Here is a 21,761-nt window from a genome sequence, read left to right as displayed (position 1 = left end):
AATATACATGTTGTTGTACTTAATTTTATCAAACTTGAAATGTTTAATTTAACACAAAATATTTAATAATAATTATTAGTATATCACAAAGGTATTGGAATCCAATAAAATTAATATATTTAGTAATACAAAATACTTGTTCATTTACTTATTTCAGACACCAAGAAGTTCTTCTGTAGTATATGCACAATTATATCTGTAAAACAGTCAGCTTGTTATTACTTAAAGTATAACGTGCTTACACCAAAAATAATTTTTATGTGATTATTTTTAGTGTGCTAATTGGTAAAATTAGAAGTAGTAAAAAACTACTAATATAAACATACAATGTAAATAAAACAAAATTGTATTATAATATATATATATATATATATATGTATATAATTACCGAACAGATGGATGAATTTGAGCAGCATTTATGACTTTCATTTGTAATGAAGCTAACATTTTTGGATCAATTTCCATTTTAATATCTGACGGACCACTCCAATTTGAAGGTTTTGGTATTACAAATTCAGCTGCTAATACAGGTTCTTCTTCTTCTAATGCCTATAACAATTAAAACTTATTAGATTATGCACATTAATGGTGGTCTCATACAAATTTCACACCTTTTTAAGGGCTGGAGTCGGGAAGGTAGTCATATCTGTTTCTATACATCCATACTTTTGTTGTTTAATAATTTCTTTACTATAATTATCCTACACAAGTGAAAAAAAAAATAAAAAATTTAATCTATTTTAAAAACGAAGTAAAGTAATGTGTCACATACTTGCAATATATCTAATCTATTTTTTAACTGTTTCCATTGTAAACAATTGTCTATAGATTGTTTTACAGACACATTTTCTTCGGGCATAATTTTCCTTCCTGGTACTCGTTTTGTCACATCCACAACACTTATGTTTTTTAATGTTTTTTGGAAATCCTATCGAACAATGTGTTTTTTTTAAAAAAAAAAAGATGTACATGTGTTCAAAGTTCTTATAAATATAATTTTACATACATTTAATATATCATTTCCTTCTTTTTTCAATTTTATTATTTGGCTTATTTCTTCTTCTGATCGTTTATCGGGTACCTGATACCAAATACCATTAAATATTTTTTATTTAACAATTTCTTTAGTTTGTTATTTTAATTTAGCATTTTAAACTTACAGGTAATGGTTTCAGCTGTGAAAATAATTGTTCACAATAATTGTTTTCAAGTTTTGATCGTTGGTCAATTTCATGCTTTAACGCCATTTTTGTCAACTTTAATTCATTCATCAAGAATGGAGACTCCTGATATGATTTGTTAACATCATTTGCAACAGCCGTTACTATAATACAATCATTTTTAAAATATCATTTCCATAAAAATTATAAAAGCAAATGCAATACTTACTAGAAGCAGATTTACTAACACCATCAATAAACATTTTCTTGTTGAAGTTTTTGAGTTTATTTTTAAGTTCTCCTTTTTCGGTTTCTAACGAATCAATGTCAGCCTGTAGATGATCCATTGTTTCTTCATATTCTTTGGATTTTCTTTTCAGCTGCTGTTGAGTTTCATCAAGTTTTCTCTGATTGCAAAAATAATGAATTTTAAGTGTGTATTATTTGTTATACAAAATTTACAAAACAAATATACAGTTGAGTCTCAAGAACTCAAAAACCTCAGCACTTTTAATTATTTTCTAGTCCTATGAAAAATCCTTAACACTCAAAACAATTTCGCGATAAGTCAAATATAATAGTTACATTTTGGTTATTCAATGAATACTTATATATGTCCACGCTATACACTAGCTATAATTTCATTAATTATAGTAAATAATATTCAATAATTTTTAGTAATAATACTAATGAATAGTTAAATTTAATCGGGCCACGATTGTAATGCCCAATAAACAGATAATATACAGTTAACTGGAATTTATTTGTATTAAAAAAAAAAAATATGAGATACTAAAAAAAACACAAATTAAATATTTTCTTCTTTCAAATTCAAAGTATCAAGACTCGACTTACTTGTAATTTTTCAATTGAAATCTCTGACTCATGTATAGTTGTTGACAATTTCTTTTCAGCCAATTCCCTTCTGACGTTAAGTTCTCCGATTTCTTCTTGTTTAGACCTGAGGGCCATTTTCAATTCTAGTATATCATTTTCTTTAGTTTTAATTGTATTTCTTAATGTCTTTGTTTCTTCCAATTCACTTTTCACTTGTCTGGCACGCTTAGAAACAGGCGGAACAACCTAAAACATCATATTGTTTAGAAATATAAATGTAATTGATGATCAATTGGATTTCCCTTTACTTTAGAACAATCTGGTGTTGGTAACGTCAAATCTGTTTCTTGGACAGCTTGTGCTGCACTGGCAATTTCACCAGCAATCGACCCTATACACAGTTTTAAACATATTGTAACTCCTTTGGTAGCTTCTTCCTTTCCAAATGATTTTTCCACTGAGCTATTTAATACTTGCATTATACTGTCACTATTAATTTTTTTGTCATCTAAAATAAAATATTATTGATTCCAATTAGACATATTTCTTTTATACTAGATTTAAATACGAATGCAATATGCTTATAGCGAAAAACATTAATGATTTTACTATTATTTACCTGTTGCCAAAGAAATTTGGCTAACTGCACATTTTGCAGTTTCTCTTAACACACATATCAGCTGTTCTGCATATTGAATAGAAGAACTTAGATCCACTTTTACAAAACTATTAACATCAGCACGTTTCTTGATTTGTTTTAAGTGTTGATTTATCACTTCACAAGCAACTGATACGTCTTCACAAAATTTAGAAATAGTAGAAGTGGAATCATCCTAGATAGTAATACGCAACACATTATGTAAAAATAGGCAAATCGATTAAAATGTATTCATTTTTTACTTGTATGACGCTTTTTATAATATTGGCATCAGTTTGAATCGTATTACAAGCTGCAGATAAGATTGATACATTATCCAACAGCAAATGTTCATAATGTGGGTTAAAATCTTGAATAAGTGGCATGTAGACATTCTTAAAATAAGCTACACATCTTTCCAGGTTTTCAGTATTAACATTTTCGTCTAACTATTAGAAGAAAATTTATTATCAAACACTATAACTATATACGATGAATAAAAAAAAATACATACTTGATCTATTTTTAACATTTCTATATAACCGTTAAGAACTTTCTCTTGAATCACCATGTCGGGATACGACTCTCCAACTTTTATTAAAGTTTCCGGAGTTGTTGTATTTAGTCCATGAATAAATTGCCGAAGAGCAGTCTTATAAATACAAAATAATGGCTTAATTAATAAATAAAACAACAAGAAAAAAAAATGTTACCTGTAAACTGTATAAGTAAAATGACAATCTAGACCGAGTAGAAAATTGTTCGGCAGAATGATCTTTCATAAGTGTTTCTTTGGTTATATCTTGGACATCGGGATATTTATCTCGAACATGTGTCATCAATATTTCACTCTTCCAAATCATGCGAGGTAATAATAAGAGTGACAGTATAGCATCATAATCACCTAAAATTAAATTGTTCTACCATCATTCTCAAATCATTCTTAAGCAGACGGCTGTAATTTAAAATAAGTTAAGTGTAATTAACACTACCATCTTAAACAGCAACGTTTAAACTCAACCTACAACATATTATTCATTAATTTATCTAACCACTAACGCATTGTAGTAACTATTAATTATATTTATTTTAACTGTTTAACTATAACTATATAATATGCAAAAAGTTCTTAAATAAAAAAAAAATTATAATTACTACATAAAAATAACTAATAAATAGGTGAAGTGTCTTGTTTTTAACCCTTTTGTTCCTGACATCCTCGTACGAAGATTTAACTTTAAAAAATAAAATAAAATATTAACAACGTACTATCATTATCAAAATTGTTTTTAAATAGAAGTTCTTGTATAGATTGATGATAAAAAAATCAACACAGCTATATTAATAATCAATATCAGTCCGCTATTATGGTTTGTTTAGCATCATAGGTTTTCCTTATTTTAATAAGGAATTTCCTTAATTTACAAAGTTTTTTTTTTAGTTATATATTTTTTTATAAGCAGTTAAAGACTCTTTTATGTAATTTTAGGTGAAATAAGAGTAATTATTTCTATGATATATTTATATTGACTTTGTTACTTCCCGACATACTTGTAGAAGGGTTTTAAATTTTGTAGTGTATAACTAAGCCAGAATTCTAAATTTACTTCTGAAACTTCGTTAATATATTTTTTAGTCCTATACAAATACATAAAAACAAATTTTTTTGAGAAAAAAAAATCCCAGGAACAAAAGGGTTAAGCCACTCTAAACAAATTTTGCTATTGAAAACATTTGAATTAATTCTGTTCAATATAATAATATTAAATTGAACTATATTATAATTAAAAATAAAAAACATACCACCAAGAGCCATAAAAGAGTCTGGCATATAAGCTAACAAATATTGTATATGCTGCTGAGCTTCTTGAGTTTCCATCCTCCGAAGTTCTAAATCAATTGCTCGGCTATGAGCTTTAGTTTCAGCAAACATTTTCTGGAAAAAAAAAATAGAGAACAAAATCATTGTATGTTATTAATCGTAACATAAAAAAACAACAAATTACAAGTTTTTTTTTTTTAATGAGATACAAAGATTTATAAAAATAAAGATAAATCATACTTTGAAGTCTAACATCTCTGGTATTGACGAACGAACTTCATCTTTAGACGCAGATTCCCTCATCAACTGAGTTTGTAAATCTTGATTTTGTTCACGTAGTTCATTAACTAAATCTCTAAACTTTACAATCACTAAACTTCGGTCAGCCAAGCTCTCTAAAGCACGTTCTTTTTCTTTAATACTCTATATTAAAATAAAAATTATAACAACATATTTAACATGTTTCAATGAATTCCTCCAGATATACCTCCCGGACATTAGCATTAGCCAAGTCTAATTCTTCCCGTAACTGCATTTCTAACTCTCTACTATCTTCTTGCAGTTGATCGTTTATATCTTGTATAGCTTCAAGATCAGCAACTGCTTCTTCTAGTTCGGCCACTTTGTCTTCTAAATTCAACTTTTGTTGGCCTAAAAGTTCTACTAATTCTTCAGCTCCAAGTGCAGCATCGACCTAAGAAAAAGTACACTGCATTTATACCAATTTAAAGCGTAGAACTGAGAATAATAATAATCACCTGCTCATGCAGATCATTAACTTGCGATACAAGTTCTTCAACCCTAGCAGTTAATTTCTCATTTGACTTTTGTAAATCAGTGCATTGTTTGGTTTTTTCTTCAATTTCTCTTTGCAAATTTTGAGTTTGATGTTTTTCATGAGCCGACAAATCACGGAGTCTTTAAACAAAATGTTTAATTAAAATACAATATGTATAAAATAACTTACATCAAGAATTTACTTGACAAGTGTGTCGCGAAGACGTAAATTCTGTTGCTCGAGTTGTTTTACTTTGAAAGAATTAGCACCATCATCAGATTCACTTCCACCGCCTTTTTCTAATTCTGCCTTCAACAGTTCTAAATCTACAGTCAACTCTTCAATTCGTTCTTTTGCTTGGTCTAATTCAAGTTGTAAAGTTTCAGCTTTGACTTCGGCCATTTCTTTATCAAGAGTTGCCATTTCCAAAGTTTCAGCCATTTCATTATATTCGTCTTTCCCTTCTAAGGCTTCTTGTTTCTCTAGTTTTACTTTTTCCAATTCTTTCTTTAATGCTGAATGCGATTCCATGATTTTACTTTTAAACTCGGTTGCTTGATCTAACTGAAGTTTCATCATATCAATATCATGGGTTTTTTCTTTAAGTCTTGCTGAAAGAACAAAATAAAAAATTAGTATCAAAATATTATAAATATGTGCCGTTTTTTTAAATTTTTAATTATTTTACTTTTAACAACATCCAACTTTTCAGTCAAATCTTGAACTTGTTCTTTCAACCCTTGAATTTCAGCAGCTTCAGCCATACCAGGAGATGGTCTCTGTGTGGGAGTAGATAAAAGGGAACTTGGAGTAACAGATTGACCTGGAGTGTAATGTGGTTTAAGAGCTTCGACAAATTCTGTCTACAAGCAAAATGCAATCAATTAGAATTGTTATTAACAATTTATGTAATCAATACAACATTAATTGTGGTAGCATAATATTACAACGGGGGAAGTCAATGATGGTAATAACACCACAGCATTATCACCAAAGCAGAAACGTGCACATACGAAAACAATTATCACAAATATGATGTGAACATTTATGAAGCACACCAAATGCCAATTTTTTATTTTTGTTCACACATTCCAATATAACAATATAAGAACTTATATACTTTTTATAGTTCTAAAAAAAAATCATGTTTTAACCTAAAACTCTAATAGGTTGTTACTTTATAGTATATATCTGAACAAGTAAGCATAATAAGCATAATATGATTATTTTTAAAAGGAAATATCAAAGGTATCACATTTAATTATTTACAAAATAATATAATATATATATATATATATATATATATATATATATGCAATAAAAAGTGTTGAAGACTAATCTTAAATTATCATAAGTGGAAATTTAATTTTACTTCTGATGCAAGAATGTCTATTATAGGTTTTACTGTGTATATAAAAATGAAATATAATATCGTCGCCTCGGTAGAACAATGACAGAACTGCAACAATTGAAATTTTAAAGGAGAACCAAAAGACCAAATTAATTTTCATTAAAATGTTAATAATTCATGAATGCACAATTAATTATTACAACTACAGTTACATCGTTTTTCTACCTTATACGTTCGCTATATCTAAACACATTGAAGCATTCAGTCCATTTTACCAAATTTTGCAGTTGTGTCATTGTTCTACCGGGGCGGCGATATTACGTTTGTGTAATATATGAAGTGCTATTTACAGTTTTATACAATGCAGTACAATACTAACCAAAGTAAGAATGACAGAACAATTTTGTACATTAAAAGTAACTTTTTGTTCACTATTTTTAATCGTTTAGTGAAAATAACATTATCAGAAAATGATAAAACAAGGCTATACTTTTAGGAAGTCGTTTGGTTGGAGTTTAACAGTAGAAAATTGTTGATGTTAGTTTTAATATATATATATATAGTAAAATAAAAAACTATTAACAAAAAGTAACATCTGGACACTAAACACAAAAATTATAATATGTAATAATAATAGATTAAAAATCAGGAGCATGGTGGGGCGTAGTGGTTACCTCGAATGTCACTCAGCACCCGAGTTTAAGTTGTATCTGTCGCTGTTTAATTTTGGATTGACCACCCGAGATTTTTCCATAAATGCTATTTTTTTTAGCTTTTTTTAATTAAAAAAAAGAATATGGTATGACTAAACATTTTTTTATCCAAAAATTGATTTAAACTATTACATATTTTTGAAATTAAGAATTGAAAAATGGTAAAATTAATTGTATCTTATAACTTCTGACATTTTAAAATTAACTGATATAGTTTTCTTTTTATTATTGTTGCTAAGAGGGTTTATCGGTAACTATTGATTTTAAAATAATATACAGAAATGGTAATATTTTTATGTGGAATTGCTGCTGGGAAAAGCGCCTGTCTACCATTCGCTTTACGGTAAACCATTAAATATTAATAAAAAGTCTATCAGTTTATTTCCAAACCTTAAGTATTAAGCAAAATTGAGAATAATTACATAAGAAAGCTGTACAAAACATTTACAGATACCTTTAACCTATATTTCTTTTATTTAAAAACAAATTACTTCAGAGTTTGAAACATCTTTTAACGATGTTAATGACTTGGTCATTGGTGTTTTAACAACTGATTTCATTTTTGGCGTTACTAGTTTAGACAATCGACTCGTCTTTTCGTTACTTGGTGACCGCTGAAAACACAATGTTTTTCAAAATATTTATGATCCCAAATAAATAATTAAAGTGGATGTGATAATTACTTTAAATACAATAAATTTCATAAAGGGGGTTTTCCCTAATAATATCTAAATTTTTAGTTTTAACTTCAAACATATTTTTTTTTTAAATAAATTAATAATTACAAATGGTGAATAACTATACTAATTGAGTTGTACTTAAGAAAATTACATCTAACATTATCAAATTGCCACACAGAAATAAATCAATCAACTTTGAAATAAATAAATTCTATAATGCAGTTAAAATCAAATTACTAATGCTTTAAATGAAAAGTCAATTTATAAGTTAATTAGTGTTCAATACTAATTATTATTATTTTTATTCTAGTAAATATTATTAATTCTTAATACCTCAACAAAAGATGAACGCTTTGGTGTTGAATCTGTTCCAGCAAGAGATGTTTGTGATAAGGTACGTGATGGTGCAGGCATAGACGGTTGTGAAGGAGTACGAGAAGGTGGAGCGCGAGAAGGATTGTAAAGTATGGATGGCTGTGAAGGGGTACGATTCGTACCAACCAATGAAGATTGAGAAGAAGTGCGAGAAACCGGGGAGGTGAATGTATCATCTTTATTTTTTGACCCAACCGAACTGAGTCTAGTATTTCCAGCTAACGACTGCCTAGAGCTAAATAATAAATAGGAATTTATTTAGTTCAATTATTTTGTATTTATTTTTTTTAATCAACTTACACATTTGCATCAACCTTTTTTCGCAAGCTAATTTTAAAAATATTATATATATATTTATATATACATAATATATCTTTATAAACATAATATTTTGATATGTATGAATTTGATTCTAGAACCTTACCTACTAAGTCGAGTTTTGATTGTAGTTTTAGAGGTCAACGATTCTGAACTAGCAGACATATCAAAACGTGCTCCTGTTGCATCAATAAGAGTAAGATGAGATTGTCGTACAAATATACCATGGTTTTCTTCACACTTAAATATTTAAAACATTATTATTATTATTTACTTAGTATGAATTAGTTTTGTTTTTTTAAGTATATCTAATTATAAGCATTTTTTATACAACTTTTTATTATTTAAAATAATTCTTAATAGGTATATTTACAAGTTTAGCAAGTATATTGTTTCTTATGCAATGATTCTAATACCTACCTGCTTGGTATTTATAGCAAGGTTTATTTTAATTTCTATTTTAAATTATTGCCTAAATTACTTCAAATATATATATATTTTAAGTAAAAATGATGCTACCTCAAAGTAAGTTTTGGATACACCTTGACGATTTTTGATAACTCCATTGTTTTTCCCTTTGGGCTCATCTAAAATTATTCCAACCCACGTTCCAGTTTCAAAATGAGTTGTTCCAATAAATGCTACATTGCCTTGAATAGTTTTGCCAGTCAATTCAACACGGCTTCCAATCTCAAGTTTTGGCATTTTAAGTTAATACAGTTAAAATTGATTATTAAATTACAACAATCTGTTTGAGATGTTAACTATTGTTGGTTACAAGAAAAAATATTATTAATTATGATAACACTTAAGTTTTATTCAAATAATAATATTTTAATTAGCAAACCATAGTACTTTAAAAAAAATATTTCAATCGGAAAATCCAAGAAAATTAATACTTTAAGATCCAAACACGTTAAAAGTAGTTCAGTGTAACAACAATAATTAAACCGTGAACGTACAATTTGTAGTTAAAAATGTTTGATAAGCGACTAGGTTAGTGATAATAAAAATGTGTGTGTTGCGGGTTGCCTATAACCACAATGTAAAAAAGATCTTCACTACACCGTGCCTCATAGACCTATTTTATTACAAAAATAATAGGTATCTGCTGTGCCTACTGCTTACCTTTTAAAGTGTTATCATACATGACAAAGATGATAGTTCCGAAGAATCGAGTACATTTGTAAATTTAGACGAACAAATTTAACGTGGGTCATGGATTTATATTATAAATTATAAATTATTTGTATTCATAATAAATGCAAATTCAAAAAATATTTTACCAATGAACTAATTACATTAAAAAAAAAACACTAAATAAACCCCATAAATATGGCCGTGACTGATTTTAATTATATACGTCACTTAAAGCTAATACATTATAAAGTCTCCATTTCCATTAATTAATTTTGGGTAATGTAAATTCAAAATAGTAACGTTTAATTTCCAAACATTTTCAAGTATGATATAAATATATAATTCTTTTTTGTACCAAGGCGTATAACATAATAAGTTCTTGATTATATTATTATAATTGTTTTTATAGATATTACCCTCGGCAGCAAAGGCCATTTCTTTAGGGGTTACTTTAAATTAATATAGGCTGATAGCTGATAGGCAATACTCGTTGGCTAGAAATAAATATTCACTACTTATTACCTATACGTGTAGTAGGTAAATTATTAACTATATTAAATAAAACATATACGATTTGTTGATTATTACTCAATATTTAAGTATCGATAGTATGATTTACAATAAGTATACTACGGTTGTAGGTACTAAGAAAACATAGAAAAATTAACGGTAATACATAATAAGAGCCAGTAGTCGGTCGTTTCTATAACTTCGTATATTGTACTGTTAATAATATTATTCGTATTACGTGGGCAGAAACATTATTTCATTGTTTAAGAAAATTACACGCATTTAACACTCCACAATCCACATATTACAACATAAATAACATCATGCTCGCCCATTTTTAAGTTATTGCAAGGAAAGGAAAATATTCACGAATTTACGAATTAATTACGTTTTTGTTTTATTTGGACTTCTGAAAGGACCCTACAGCCACAGATTAGACTATTTAGTCTATTCTGTGCTACAGCGGTTTTATACTTCTACGTTGCAAACTTGTATTAATGACTATTCCTATTTCTTTAAATCGCAATTTGCCATAATTGATAATCGTCACAGAACACACATCAACCATCACGAATGATAAATGGCAATTGGCAATAGATTATAGAATATAGATTATGGGTAATTTATATTTTTAGTTTTAGCGTTGGCCGCTGGGCGGGGGCGTGTACCTAACTTCAGAAGTGTAATGACGACACGGCCGTTTACTTTGTAACATTTTCCACATTATCCAATGAACAAAAACATCTTATCAGGATAATCATATAATATGATTTCGTCTTTCTCTCTCTCTTTTTTTTTACAATGAAGTATTTCTCGTGATCAATGTTTAGTAAATTTTGTTTTGTTTTTTAATTGTAAGAAATTATTATAATATTACGGTCTGTCGATTTTAATTAGATTTAAGACACATACAAATTGTTTTCTAGTTTTTTCCCCTTCAAATTTTCGTTTCCGAATAGCCGAAACTATCTAATTCTAATTACATCACAGAAGTAAGTGCTATGTCAGTTATTCAATTTTACTGATGTCACAAGCTCGGTGATTATTTTAATCGAAAATCGTTTGGGTTGCGTCTCAAAACGCGATTGATGGGCCAACTCTAACTTGGTTTTGAAATCAATAAAATCATAACAAGGCCATCCTTAACATTTTCAGACGTTTTTAACACGAATGTAGGCCATCATGTTTATTGTTCCAAATTCTTTGTTTTATTGAAATCTCGAGTTTGTAAATTTCAATTTTATTTCACATTTTTATGATTAACTGTTTTTTGTTTTACTTTGTTATTTAGTGTTATGAGTTCTTCTTTTTTTTCATTATTGATTAAAAAACCAGTTGATAAATAAATTGGGTATCAACTGATGGAAATGACTACCCAAAACACATTGAAATGGTCTTGCGACATGTGTACATATGACAATTACCATTCGTCATTAAAGTGCGTCATGTGCAGGACTCCAAAAAGGCAATTATCCCAAACCCAAGATATTTATAGCCTACGTGATGAACTCGCAGAACCACCCCAACCACAATTAATTGAAGGTAAATATTTTACTATACATTTAAATTTATAATTTCAATATTAGTAAATGTTGTTTTTTTTACAGCATCTGGTGAAATCAGCAAGTGTGATAAAGTTACAGAGAGTAGTGTCGTTAGTGCATTAAATGAACAATTTAATACTGATTTAAAGATTAGCGCGAGATCTAATTCCCCAGAAAATGAAGAAGCTTCATCTAGTTTAGAAGCCCGGGCACTTTCCAAATGGTCTTGTTCTGCGTGCACTTATCAAAACTGGCCTAAGAGTTCCAAATGTGTTATGTGTGGTAATTTTAAATTTTAAACTTATATGGAATACAATCTTTGTTTAAAACAATTTTACGTTTTTCAGGAACAAGAGGTCCTCGCAAAACATCTCCATCCCCTGATCACACAATTAGTGAACCTCTTACTATAGTTACAAAACGAGTTAAATCACCAGAGAAAGATCTGGCAGCTACTTTTAATACTGATTCTAATATATGTAGTTTAAAAAGGTATGATTTATTTATTAAATATTTAGTTTACCAAATGACTTTTTTTTTTTAATTTATAGTATTTATTTTTATCCTTTTTATTTTTTTTTCTATAAAAATTTTCTTTACACATGACAATATTTTAAGGTTTTTCTGGTTACACTTAGTTTTTAGTTGTAGCCAAATAAGTAATAACTTTAAAGAATTACCGCTTCACACGTCGCGGAGCTGGGCTATCAGCCGTAGACAGCCCAGGCAACGCGGCAGTTGGCCGTTAAAATAATTAACAACTGCCAACTTCTGAACTTTAGAGGTCAATTTTTTTTGGATACTCAACATGCCATTAGAAATATTTATTATGCCAACATATATTGAATTTTAATAATAGTAATTGCAGCCTGCTGGCTACAAGAGTTGGTTCAAGCCCCTGGGGAATTTCGTTTGGATAGGGACTCGAACCTTCAAACCCCCAAGAGGAAAAAATAGCTAAAGGGAATACAAATCCTGATCTGTTACTCTAGAAGCAATCAATGACCTAAGTTGGGTTAAGTTGAAAAATATCATAATTTCTTGATTTTTGACTTGTAGAGAATGAGATATGAGATCTATAGAAATGCTATTTATTGAAATCAGTCAAATTTTTGTGGGTCCAAAAAATAATTGCATTGTGAACCCAATTCAGGCCTCAGCTCTGCGTTAAAGCAAAGATGAACTTGGCATTAGTGAACATTTATTTTAAAACCGTTGTAATTTTATAGGTCTTCATCAAGAAGGCGTTTAGATGAAGTCAACAGCAATTATGATCGTGCTTGGCTTGCTGCTTGTGTTGGTGTAGTACAAGGGGATTGGAGTCCCATCGCAGCATATTTACAAGCTGGTGGTGATCCAACAAGGTCATTGACATCAACTGAAGTAACATTACTTAATAGACCATCAGCATTTGATACTGGACATACATTGGTTCACTTGGCTGTGAGGTAAATAATTATTACTTGTATTTATATGTGCTCAATAGATTTAGATGATACACTATTACCAATAGATAATTATTATTATTTTAAAATTAATAAATTATATATGAAAATCAAACAATGAAAGATGCTTATTTAGTCAAGTTGATCATATATAGTCATCTCAAAAATATAGCTAACAATGAGTTAGGGAGAAGTTATCATGTTATTTAACCAATCCAAGGGATGTAAAAATATTTAATTTTAGTCTGAATGTATACACAATTTTCTCAATGATAGACATACAAGAATTTCACTATAAGACAATAGATGTTCTCTTGCTATATTTAGAGTACAGTTTCTCTGCTTATAAAAAGTATTTTTTTAACTATAAAATAGAACAAGATAATAAAGGTACTTGATTTTTGTTATACTAGGTTTCATCGGGAAGAAATTTTGGCTAAACTTTTAAACGAAATTAATGCAACTAGTAGCTCAACAACCGTCAAACGAGTACCTTCTCATGTAGCTCATCAACTTGCTGATGAGATTGGAAGACATTTTCTCTCGACGATTCGTGTGAGAAAATCACTTATGCCTTGTCCTTTTGTAACAGAATTTGCAACATTTTCCTTACCCTATGGTAAGTCCTTAAAGTCGTCAACACAATTTTCTAAATAGTTTTGTTTATTATTTATAAAAGTATAGAAATAATTTTGTGTTACTATTTTGTTTTCAAATTTTTTAGAAATTGAAGAACTACCTCGGCTTGTACAAAGGCAACTACTTGATGAACTACTCGACCGTAATGTTCAGCAAGAGTTGGAAATAGAAGAAGTACCACCTGTAATCAATTGGTCGACAGAAGTGTGTGACGATCTAGGTTCAAGACTGTATGCCCTTTGGAACCGTTCAGCGGGTGATTGTTTGTTAGATTCATTGATGCAGTCGACCTGGGGTATTTTCGACAAGGATAATATACTTAGGAAAGCATTGGCTGACTGTTTACATGAAAGTAACATGTTGTAAGTATACTATGTATATTTTCTTTTATTTACCCATTGTCTAACTTAATTTAAAAATTGTCATAAAGGTTTTATCCAAGATGGAAAGAGTATGAGGCATGGCAAGCCAAACAATTAGAGTTTTGCTTAGATGAGTATCAATGGGCCGAGGATTGGGCTGCATTAGTTTCTCAAGCAGAAAGACCGGGATCGAGCTTAGCTCAGCTTCATGTATTTGCACTTGCCCATGTTTTGCGTAGACCAATAATTGTATACGCTGTTAAATATGTGAAAAATTATCGCGGCGACCGATTAGGCTATACCAATTTTGAAGGTATTATATTTTGAACATTATAAATATATATATATAATATGCCTAATGAGAGTAAAATTATTTCTCAATTTTTTTATTAGGTGTTTACTTACCTCTTTTGTGGGAGCCAAGTTTTTGTATCAAATCACCAATAACATTGGCATACACTCGAGGCCATTTTTCTTCACTTGTACCTGTAGAACCCCTACCACGTGGAAAAAGCACCACATATTTACCTCTGGTTGATCACGATCATAAATTGTTGCCAATACATTTTGTTACAAAATCTGAAGTAATATTTCGATTATTTTATAATTTAAAATTTAATTAATTTTCTAACCATTGTTATTTAACCAATGCAGATGGGTCACGAAGAGAATATCTTAAGGCAATGGTTAGATGTTTGCTTAACAGACAATGGCTTACTACTAGCCAGACAACGCTTGCATAAACGTCCATTGTTGGTCGCTCAAATGCTCGAAGAATGGTTAAACTACTATAGAAAGCAAGCGTGAGTACTACTGTAAACAATTTTATTTAAGTTTTGGATAAATGTATATTCAATTTTATTTTGTTTGTAGTCAAATGACAATCACACCTTTCACAAGACCTATTTCAATACAAGACTATTCTAGTGAAGGAGATTCTGATCAGGAATAATAATAAGCGATCGCGCTTTGCCAGTGTAGTAAGTTCCCTATATTACAATACTTAATGATGTACAAATAAATCTTTATATCTCAATAGTTTTATGATTATTCAAGCTTATCACTAAGTCTTTTCTTTTTTTAAACATTCATAGAAAGGAAATAGGTTACTTGTTGTCTGTCATAACAAGGTTAAAATATATCATCTGCTCTGCTATGTTATTTTAAACAAAGCTCATTAGGTGTTTCACTAAGTAGCATTTCCATTGAATAACTTCCTACGTTAAATAATAATAACATTAAAATAAGATTTAACTGATAATTATTCTCAATAAATTACACCTTACATAAAATAATAAAAATATGTGTCGTCTTTTAAATTCATTTGGTAGTTTCGATATCAGATAATTTATGTATTATTATTATTTAAAGATATTTAGGTATTATAGATTATTTTTTATGAATTGAGATGTATACAAACTTGGTTTTCAAACACAAATTCTACGTATATTAATATAGATATTATAATATAATAATTATTGATAATAAATATTTGTGATAACTTTAAATCTTTAAGTGAAAGAAATTATTTACATATTTCAAATATATTTAGAAAACAGGTTTCGCATGATAGAAACCAATGTTCCCGACGCTTATGCGATATATTAGGCTTTTGAATCAAAATAATTGAAGTTTTTTAAATTAAAATCTTTAATTAAATATAAAATTTTAGACAAACTATTCTAATTCTAGTCAACATCTAATAAATCTTGTACGATGAGAATAAATATGTTCGAAGCTTTTTAATAGGATGTTTCCACCCAAAGTATTCTAGTCTCCTCAGATTATAAAATCATACATCATATAGATGATTATTGCTTATCATCAGCCTTTAAATTGCTTGGGGTAACTCAAAAACTAAAATTGTTTATAACATCTACATTCTCTTTAATAAATATATATAACTGACATTTTTACTCTGGTATTACTTTTTTACAAGCTTTATTTTTAAAGCACTGCCAGCAGATAAACTATTATATTGCAGATATTAAATTTTTAAGATAAATAATTCCGTTCTATGAGCTTTTGTGTAATTTTAATAATAAATTGTACTTAAATCTTAACATAATTATTGTACAATATTAAGCTCAAAAAAAAAACTTCCGTTGTAATGTAACTTAAAGATATTATATACTAAATATGTATATACACTATGATTCTCCCCTGATTTGTGTAATAAATGATTTTGATGAACAATTATAAATTTTATCGATAATATTATTAATAAACAATAACATATATTTTTTATCTCTAGAAAAATAATTATTGTTTAATCAATAAATTCTTGTTTCTTTATTTGTAACTTTTTTGTAAATTAAAAATGTGTTGTACAATACTTTAATATTACTACCATAATATTATTGATATTAAGCCGCAGTGGTAAAACCCCAAAGTTCTGTATGTTTAATATTTATTAATATTTACAATATTTGTTCACATAAATATGTTGCTACTCCACCTGCACAAAATTTATTTTTGTTTATAAATAATTATTCAATATTATATTATTTTACAATACAACAACTTCAATATTGTAGTTGTTGTGCAAGGATTCACCTAGCATAAATTCTGATTTATTAGGTTTGTGAACCTTTGTGAAATAGCTTAACAAAAATGCCGTTATGTGAAAATTATAATATGTAAAAACATGTTACATAAACCAATATAAGACAAACTTAATTGTAATTTATTTATGATTGTGGGAATATTAAAAAGCCCCTATTTTATTTTCTAACTATTGAATTCAATATAACATACAAGTCAATATATAAAATGATAGTTTGATAATTACTATGATAATTTATCAATTACGTTCACAACTATTCATCAACAGTTAATTCTACCTTATTTAATTATAAACGCATACAATAAAGGTAACAGTTAAAAAAAGTTTATACCTACCGTAATAAAAAAAATAAACAGAATAAACATGAAAAATCAGATCAAAACATGCACTGTCGTTTTTTTTTTTTTTTTTTGTAACTGTTTTTATTAAATTTTAATGTTATTTAATTTAATCGTAATGGGTAAAATTACTGTGTTAGCGTGAATAATTGTTTATATCATTTTAGTTACGGGTGTTTTATGATTGAAATGTATAAATAAAATATGTAATTAATTTTGGGAACTTTTTTTTTCAAATTATTGGTTGTGAATGTATTTACAGTCAAGTAATTTTACACATAAATCGACGAATAACCAAAAATATGTTACAATTAGGTTTCACCTTATGAATCAAGATCCAAATGTATTTATTTATTATGTTCTTGTAGACTATTCAAATGGTGGTAAAGATTTTTACAATAAACCGTGTATGTAAACTAGTAATGTATAATCAATAATATAAAGGACAACAATTCTCAATAATAAAAATACTTTTAAGATTTAATTCTATTGTTATTTTAGTGTAATTTGTAATATTATGTTGTCAATATAAATTCTTGTATAGATGATTATTGATTACATATTTTGCTTTAACATATTGTAGTCAAAAGGTAATTACTATTTTTTTAGTTTAATGGATATTATGATTATATTTGTTGTAAATATTTACATTGGGGTTAGAATTGTTGGTGACACTTGTCGTTAAGTGATTATTTGGGATTTTGTTGATATATTTTTGTTGATGTATAAACAAATAAAATGGAAAATGTGTTATTTAAATTAGTTTTGTTGTCTTAAATACTTTGTCCTAATCATTTATTGAGAATAGTTACTCAATAAAAATAAATTCAACACATAATTTGTTTTATCTTATATTAGATTTATTTTTAAATCAAATACAAACTAAATTTGATTGTTTTGAAAACATGTAATAGCTAAATAAATAATAATATTTGACTATATTCTATAAAACCAAGGATTGGATATTACTCCTAACAAATTATAAAATGGGTTTTTTCTTATATTAGATTAAGGGTTAACAAAAACAGAAATAGTACTTACACATGTAGTCAGAATGTATGTAATAAGTTTAGATAGTTTTATGATATCGATTTACTGGCTATTTTTATTTTATATATTTATGAATACTTTTCATAGATATAAAGGTAAAAATTAAATGATTTTTTTAACTTGAAAATGTACATAATATTTAACCTTCTTCAATCAAAATGTAAAATTATAATAGCGACTTAAATTAACAGTATTACTTTGAACTTGTTGAACTTAAATTAAGATTGCTCACTAATGGAAATTGTTTACTACTGCAATCCTTAAAAGCACTAAAAAAACATAATTATTAATAGTAAAAGTTAAAGATAAGTCATTTAAGTTATAATAAAATATTTTTTTTAAATATTACACTGTTTACCGCGTACAGCTAATTTAAAAACTAAAATGTTTTATTAGAATAATTTGTAAACACTTATTTTCAATTACCTTTCATAAGCTGATGAAGAACGAGGAGTTGGAATTGCTGTATCGGTCTTTGCTGATGATACTTCAGATACATTGCTTTGGTTAGACCTAGTTATAAATGCAATTTATTTATTAATTAAAAATTGTACGTATTTTATAACACTTGTAATGATTGTTCACATTACTTTTTTTGTACATCTTTCATTAATTTAACGAGAATAGAAAATTCTCTTTTACGCCCTTAAAAACCCCTACATTAAAATTATTATTACCGGTATTTAGCATCTGTAAGTTTAAATGTTAATTTGGGGGAAGTACTTTCACGACGTTTTGCTTCTGCGTTTATTAGCTTAAAAGGTGTTGAATGAAGTAGAAAAATTGGATTACTCTCATTAGTACTATTTAAATTTGAATGTATATTCGTTTGAAAAGCACTTTAAAAATATAAAATTTATCATGTTAATTCAAATCTGTAACTTGAAAAAAATGTTAATGTATATAATATACTTTTTTGCCATCTTCAATTCGTTTTCTAGTTTTCTAATGTATAGTTTTGCTCTGTTGTATTTAGCTAACTGAAAAATTATTATAAGTGATAAAATATAGAAAAAATGGTGGTATTATTGAGTGTAAACAGAAATAAACAAATATAATAAGGGAAATTGGAATAAGTTGTAACTTTGCACGTAAGTAACAAAACAAAATTGCTGTTCAAATTTTTGTAATTTGAAAAAGCCGTTATCTCACAAACTTCATTATTTTGTATTAGCCACAGATAATTGCTTCATTACTACCGTCTCTAGAACAACTCCCTTGCCACCTTTTACCTATGTCCCATTCCACAACGTTGCTAACTTAATATTTTACGACTTATAGTAAATTGTACTCGGTATACAAATTGTCATATATAGATATCAATTTTCCGAGTTTAAATTCATGAATCATAAACAAAACGATTAAAAATTTACTTAACATTTGTGTTATCTTTCTGAAAATATATTACCTATAAATAAAAAACTTACAATACGCTGATGATGTCCAACTAATCTATTTCTGTGAGCTCTTTGAAATTTCATTACTTGTAATAATTTTTCACAGGTATTTGTAGGATCCTGAAAGTATTCTAATACTTGACTGTTTGTCTAAAAATTGATACATATAGTAAGATAAGATTAATACACAGTATAAATTTATAATAATAAATTAACAAACAGAAATCAACCTATATAATATACCTTATCTCCTAGAGCAGTGTATGAACACTCGTTTTTACATTCTCTACAGCTATTTGAAGTATCTAAATTAAAATATTATTTATGCTGTAGGTAGTGTGTATAGAAAATATATTAAGACATCAGAAATGTATAATACATTCGTGTTTTATTTTTTAAAAAAAAAACAACTTTTTAATAATTATTCTGGTGATCTTACTATCTGCGAAACAGCCGCAATTTTCACAAAATATATGACCGCAACTCGTTAGGTAAAATACTTTACTGTCATCATTTATTGGCATAGGCTGACTAAAACACATATTGCAATGAATCCATGTCATATTATTCGTATTAAAACTGTTTCTGCCAGAAGAGTTGTCCATCATATTATTTAAATGGGGTTTTATAAGTATAAATGTCTATTATCCACTAACAGCCGTGTTAAAATATTATAAATATCGTTTAAGATGCTTTATAATTAGTACTTAAAAAGTTGCCACTTATGAATTATGATAGATGATTATTTAATACATAAACATTATTACATTGTAATAGCAAAGACCACATTATACATTATAATTTATATATATTTAATGGAAATCAGATTTATAAGGATATATGTTGTAGGTAGGCCCAAGGTAGACAGTAGACACTAGACAATGGGAAATACCTAGGTACTTATAGTACCATGTATTAGGTATATTAATATGGCGGTCAGAGGAAAGTGAACTGTGAAGTGTTGTCATTTCATACCGACAGGGTAGGCAACACGTACAATTAACACAACAAAATTTTAAATGTGACGTTAACTAGAGTTTAGATAACATATAAAGTTATAAAATATGAATTGGCTGAAAGGGCCTTAATTCCATGACTTTAAATTTGTCTTAAAAAACATTACTAAAAATTCATGAATTCAATATTTATGTTTTTTATAAGTAAACCTTGCAGCAATAGGTAAGTAGATAAGTCTCTTAGTAAAGGACGAATGTGGGCATGCAGTCTTAAATGTTCACCAAGTTATAGCAGAGATTGTATGTATTATATGAAAATTTAGTCTGTATAAAAGTTTAAATAAGAAAAATCGGTAACTTTTGTTTCGTTTCCCTCTTTTTGTAGGGAAAGGAGTAAACTGACTAAATGAGATTTCTGATCGGTTAATGTGCTTTCCAAGTGAGTCGATTCAGCAACCTAAGATATAGCTTGGCCAGACCAAAACAAAAAGACACATCATTGTAAAATCAATACCTTCTCGGTTACGCAGTTCACACTGAAATTAAAAAAATCAAGTTCATCTAACTCCGTTGTCCTAAATACTATATAGTTACAAGGTACCTACCTATAATATTAGGTACTCTGTACTTACACGATATTTAGTTACACAAAATATGTTGTCTACACTAGTCCTAACCTATTGCTATTATTTTATTGATCTAGAAATTGCAGGAGAAATATTTTATATTTTACCCTATTAAATATGTATTTAAGTATTTTGTACTCGTACAGCTATAACGTTAAACTTTATATAAATAATATAACTATAGTCGATTAAAATTTTAACTCATTTGAATGACCCATATTTGTTTATTGGTTCATTAATTGATAATTCAATGTATAATTGAGCTACCAGGAATTAAAAAAAAATGACGTACAGTGTCCACAGATAGCATCAAAGCGTCTTTGAAGTCAATAACTATTCTTGGCATTGTTTCAAGTTACAAAGCGGCTCCAGTTACAGTAGCCATTTTTCTAAAATTATGAGTTATTTTAAATATTTAGCAGAATGGTGAATGTCTTATTATAGACCTATAGATATATTTTATTATTGTTTTAGATTGCTATTCATTTATTTTTGGTTTTGATTAAAACTGCAGAAA

General features: G+C 27.9%; 3 protein-coding genes across 6 annotated transcripts; 1 reads left to right on the top strand and 2 right to left on the bottom strand.

The window, feature by feature from the left end:
* Positions 1-9,622, bottom strand: LOC126838600 (dynactin subunit 1). 3 transcript variants are annotated; one of them, XM_050573138.1, is made up of 24 exons: positions 9,191-9,622; positions 8,778-8,911; positions 8,654-8,680; positions 8,312-8,588; positions 7,790-7,912; positions 5,923-6,097; positions 5,437-5,845; positions 5,215-5,374; positions 4,944-5,150; positions 4,697-4,879; positions 4,438-4,570; positions 3,348-3,538; positions 3,149-3,286; positions 2,898-3,083; positions 2,617-2,830; positions 2,306-2,505; positions 2,016-2,243; positions 1,390-1,567; positions 1,161-1,324; positions 1,007-1,081; positions 773-928; positions 612-701; positions 389-549; positions 1-196 (listed from the first exon to the last, which is right to left on the bottom strand). In XM_050573138.1, exons 1-24 carry the CDS (start codon positions 9,374-9,376, stop codon positions 154-156), a joined length of 4,038 nt encoding a protein of 1,345 aa, XP_050429095.1. In that variant the 5' UTR covers positions 9,377-9,622; the 3' UTR covers positions 1-153. The 3 variants fall into 3 exon arrangements, with proteins under 3 accessions (XP_050429095.1, XP_050429097.1, XP_050429096.1); XM_050573140.1 differs by lacking the exon at positions 7,790-7,912; XM_050573139.1 differs by lacking the exon at positions 8,654-8,680 and having other exon boundaries at positions 2-196.
* A 1,483-nt stretch (positions 9,623-11,105) lies between these two features.
* Positions 11,106-17,974, top strand: LOC126838824 (ubiquitin thioesterase trabid). 2 transcript variants are annotated; one of them, XM_050573563.1, is made up of 11 exons: positions 11,106-11,313; positions 11,613-11,863; positions 11,929-12,147; positions 12,213-12,357; positions 13,095-13,313; positions 13,724-13,929; positions 14,035-14,311; positions 14,380-14,624; positions 14,705-14,895; positions 14,966-15,114; positions 15,185-17,974. In XM_050573563.1, exons 2-11 carry the CDS (start codon positions 11,683-11,685, stop codon positions 15,261-15,263), a joined length of 1,911 nt encoding a protein of 636 aa, XP_050429520.1. In that variant the 5' UTR covers positions 11,106-11,313; positions 11,613-11,682; the 3' UTR covers positions 15,264-17,974. The 2 variants fall into 2 exon arrangements, with proteins under 2 accessions (XP_050429520.1, XP_050429521.1); XM_050573564.1 differs by lacking the exon at positions 11,106-11,313 and adding an exon at positions 11,359-11,493.
* Positions 17,975-18,173: 199 nt separating this feature from the next.
* LOC126838622 (probable E3 SUMO-protein ligase RNF212) lies at positions 18,174-20,469 on the bottom strand. The gene is made up of 7 exons (XM_050573173.1): positions 20,102-20,469; positions 19,906-19,967; positions 19,693-19,812; positions 19,178-19,245; positions 18,943-19,104; positions 18,692-18,778; positions 18,174-18,534 (listed from the first exon to the last, which is right to left on the bottom strand). Exons 1-7 carry the CDS (start codon positions 20,268-20,270, stop codon positions 18,459-18,461), a joined length of 744 nt encoding a protein of 247 aa, XP_050429130.1. The 5' UTR covers positions 20,271-20,469; the 3' UTR covers positions 18,174-18,458.
* Between the last annotated feature and the right edge of the window lie 1,292 nt (positions 20,470-21,761).

This window comes from Adelges cooleyi, unplaced genomic scaffold (genome assembly GCF_023614345.1).
Source record: "Adelges cooleyi isolate 19-005CV unplaced genomic scaffold, UGA_ACOO_1.1 ACOO_flye_CR_arks_rails_tigmint_CR_PRNA_30, whole genome shotgun sequence".
Classification (NCBI taxonomy): Eukaryota; Metazoa; Arthropoda; class Insecta; order Hemiptera; family Adelgidae; genus Adelges; species Adelges cooleyi.
The sequence above is the reverse complement of the archived record's forward strand: the minus strand, read 5'-3'. Positions and strand labels throughout refer to the sequence as shown.

Bases quoted from the DNA above. Each gene is read 5' to 3' on its own strand.
- LOC126838600 (XM_050573138.1), bottom strand. From the start codon at position 9,376: ATGCCAAAACTTGAGATTGGAAGCCGTGTTGAATTGACTGGCAAAACT. The intron at 3,084-3,148 runs GTATGTATTTTT...TTCTTCTAATAG, and splicing joins AAATGTTAAAAATAGATCAA to TTAGACGAAAATGTTAATAC. The intron at 1,082-1,160 runs GTAAGTTTAAAA...ATTTGGTATCAG, and splicing joins CACAGCTGAAACCATTACCT to GTACCCGATAAACGATCAGA.
- LOC126838824 (XM_050573563.1), top strand. From the start codon at position 11,683: ATGGAAATGACTACCCAAAACACATTGAAATGGTCTTGCGACATGTGT. The intron at 13,314-13,723 runs GTAAATAATTAT...TTGTTATACTAG, and splicing joins TTGGTTCACTTGGCTGTGAG to GTTTCATCGGGAAGAAATTT. The intron at 15,115-15,184 runs GTGAGTACTACT...TTTTGTTTGTAG, and splicing joins AACTACTATAGAAAGCAAGC to TCAAATGACAATCACACCTT.
- LOC126838622 (XM_050573173.1), bottom strand. From the start codon at position 20,270: ATGATGGACAACTCTTCTGGCAGAAACAGTTTTAATACGAATAATATG. The intron at 19,813-19,905 runs GTATATTATATA...ATCAATTTTTAG, and splicing joins ACACTGCTCTAGGAGATAAG to ACAAACAGTCAAGTATTAGA. The intron at 18,535-18,691 runs GTAATTGAAAAT...ATGTTTTTTTAG, and splicing joins TCTTCATCAGCTTATGAAAG to TGCTTTTAAGGATTGCAGTA.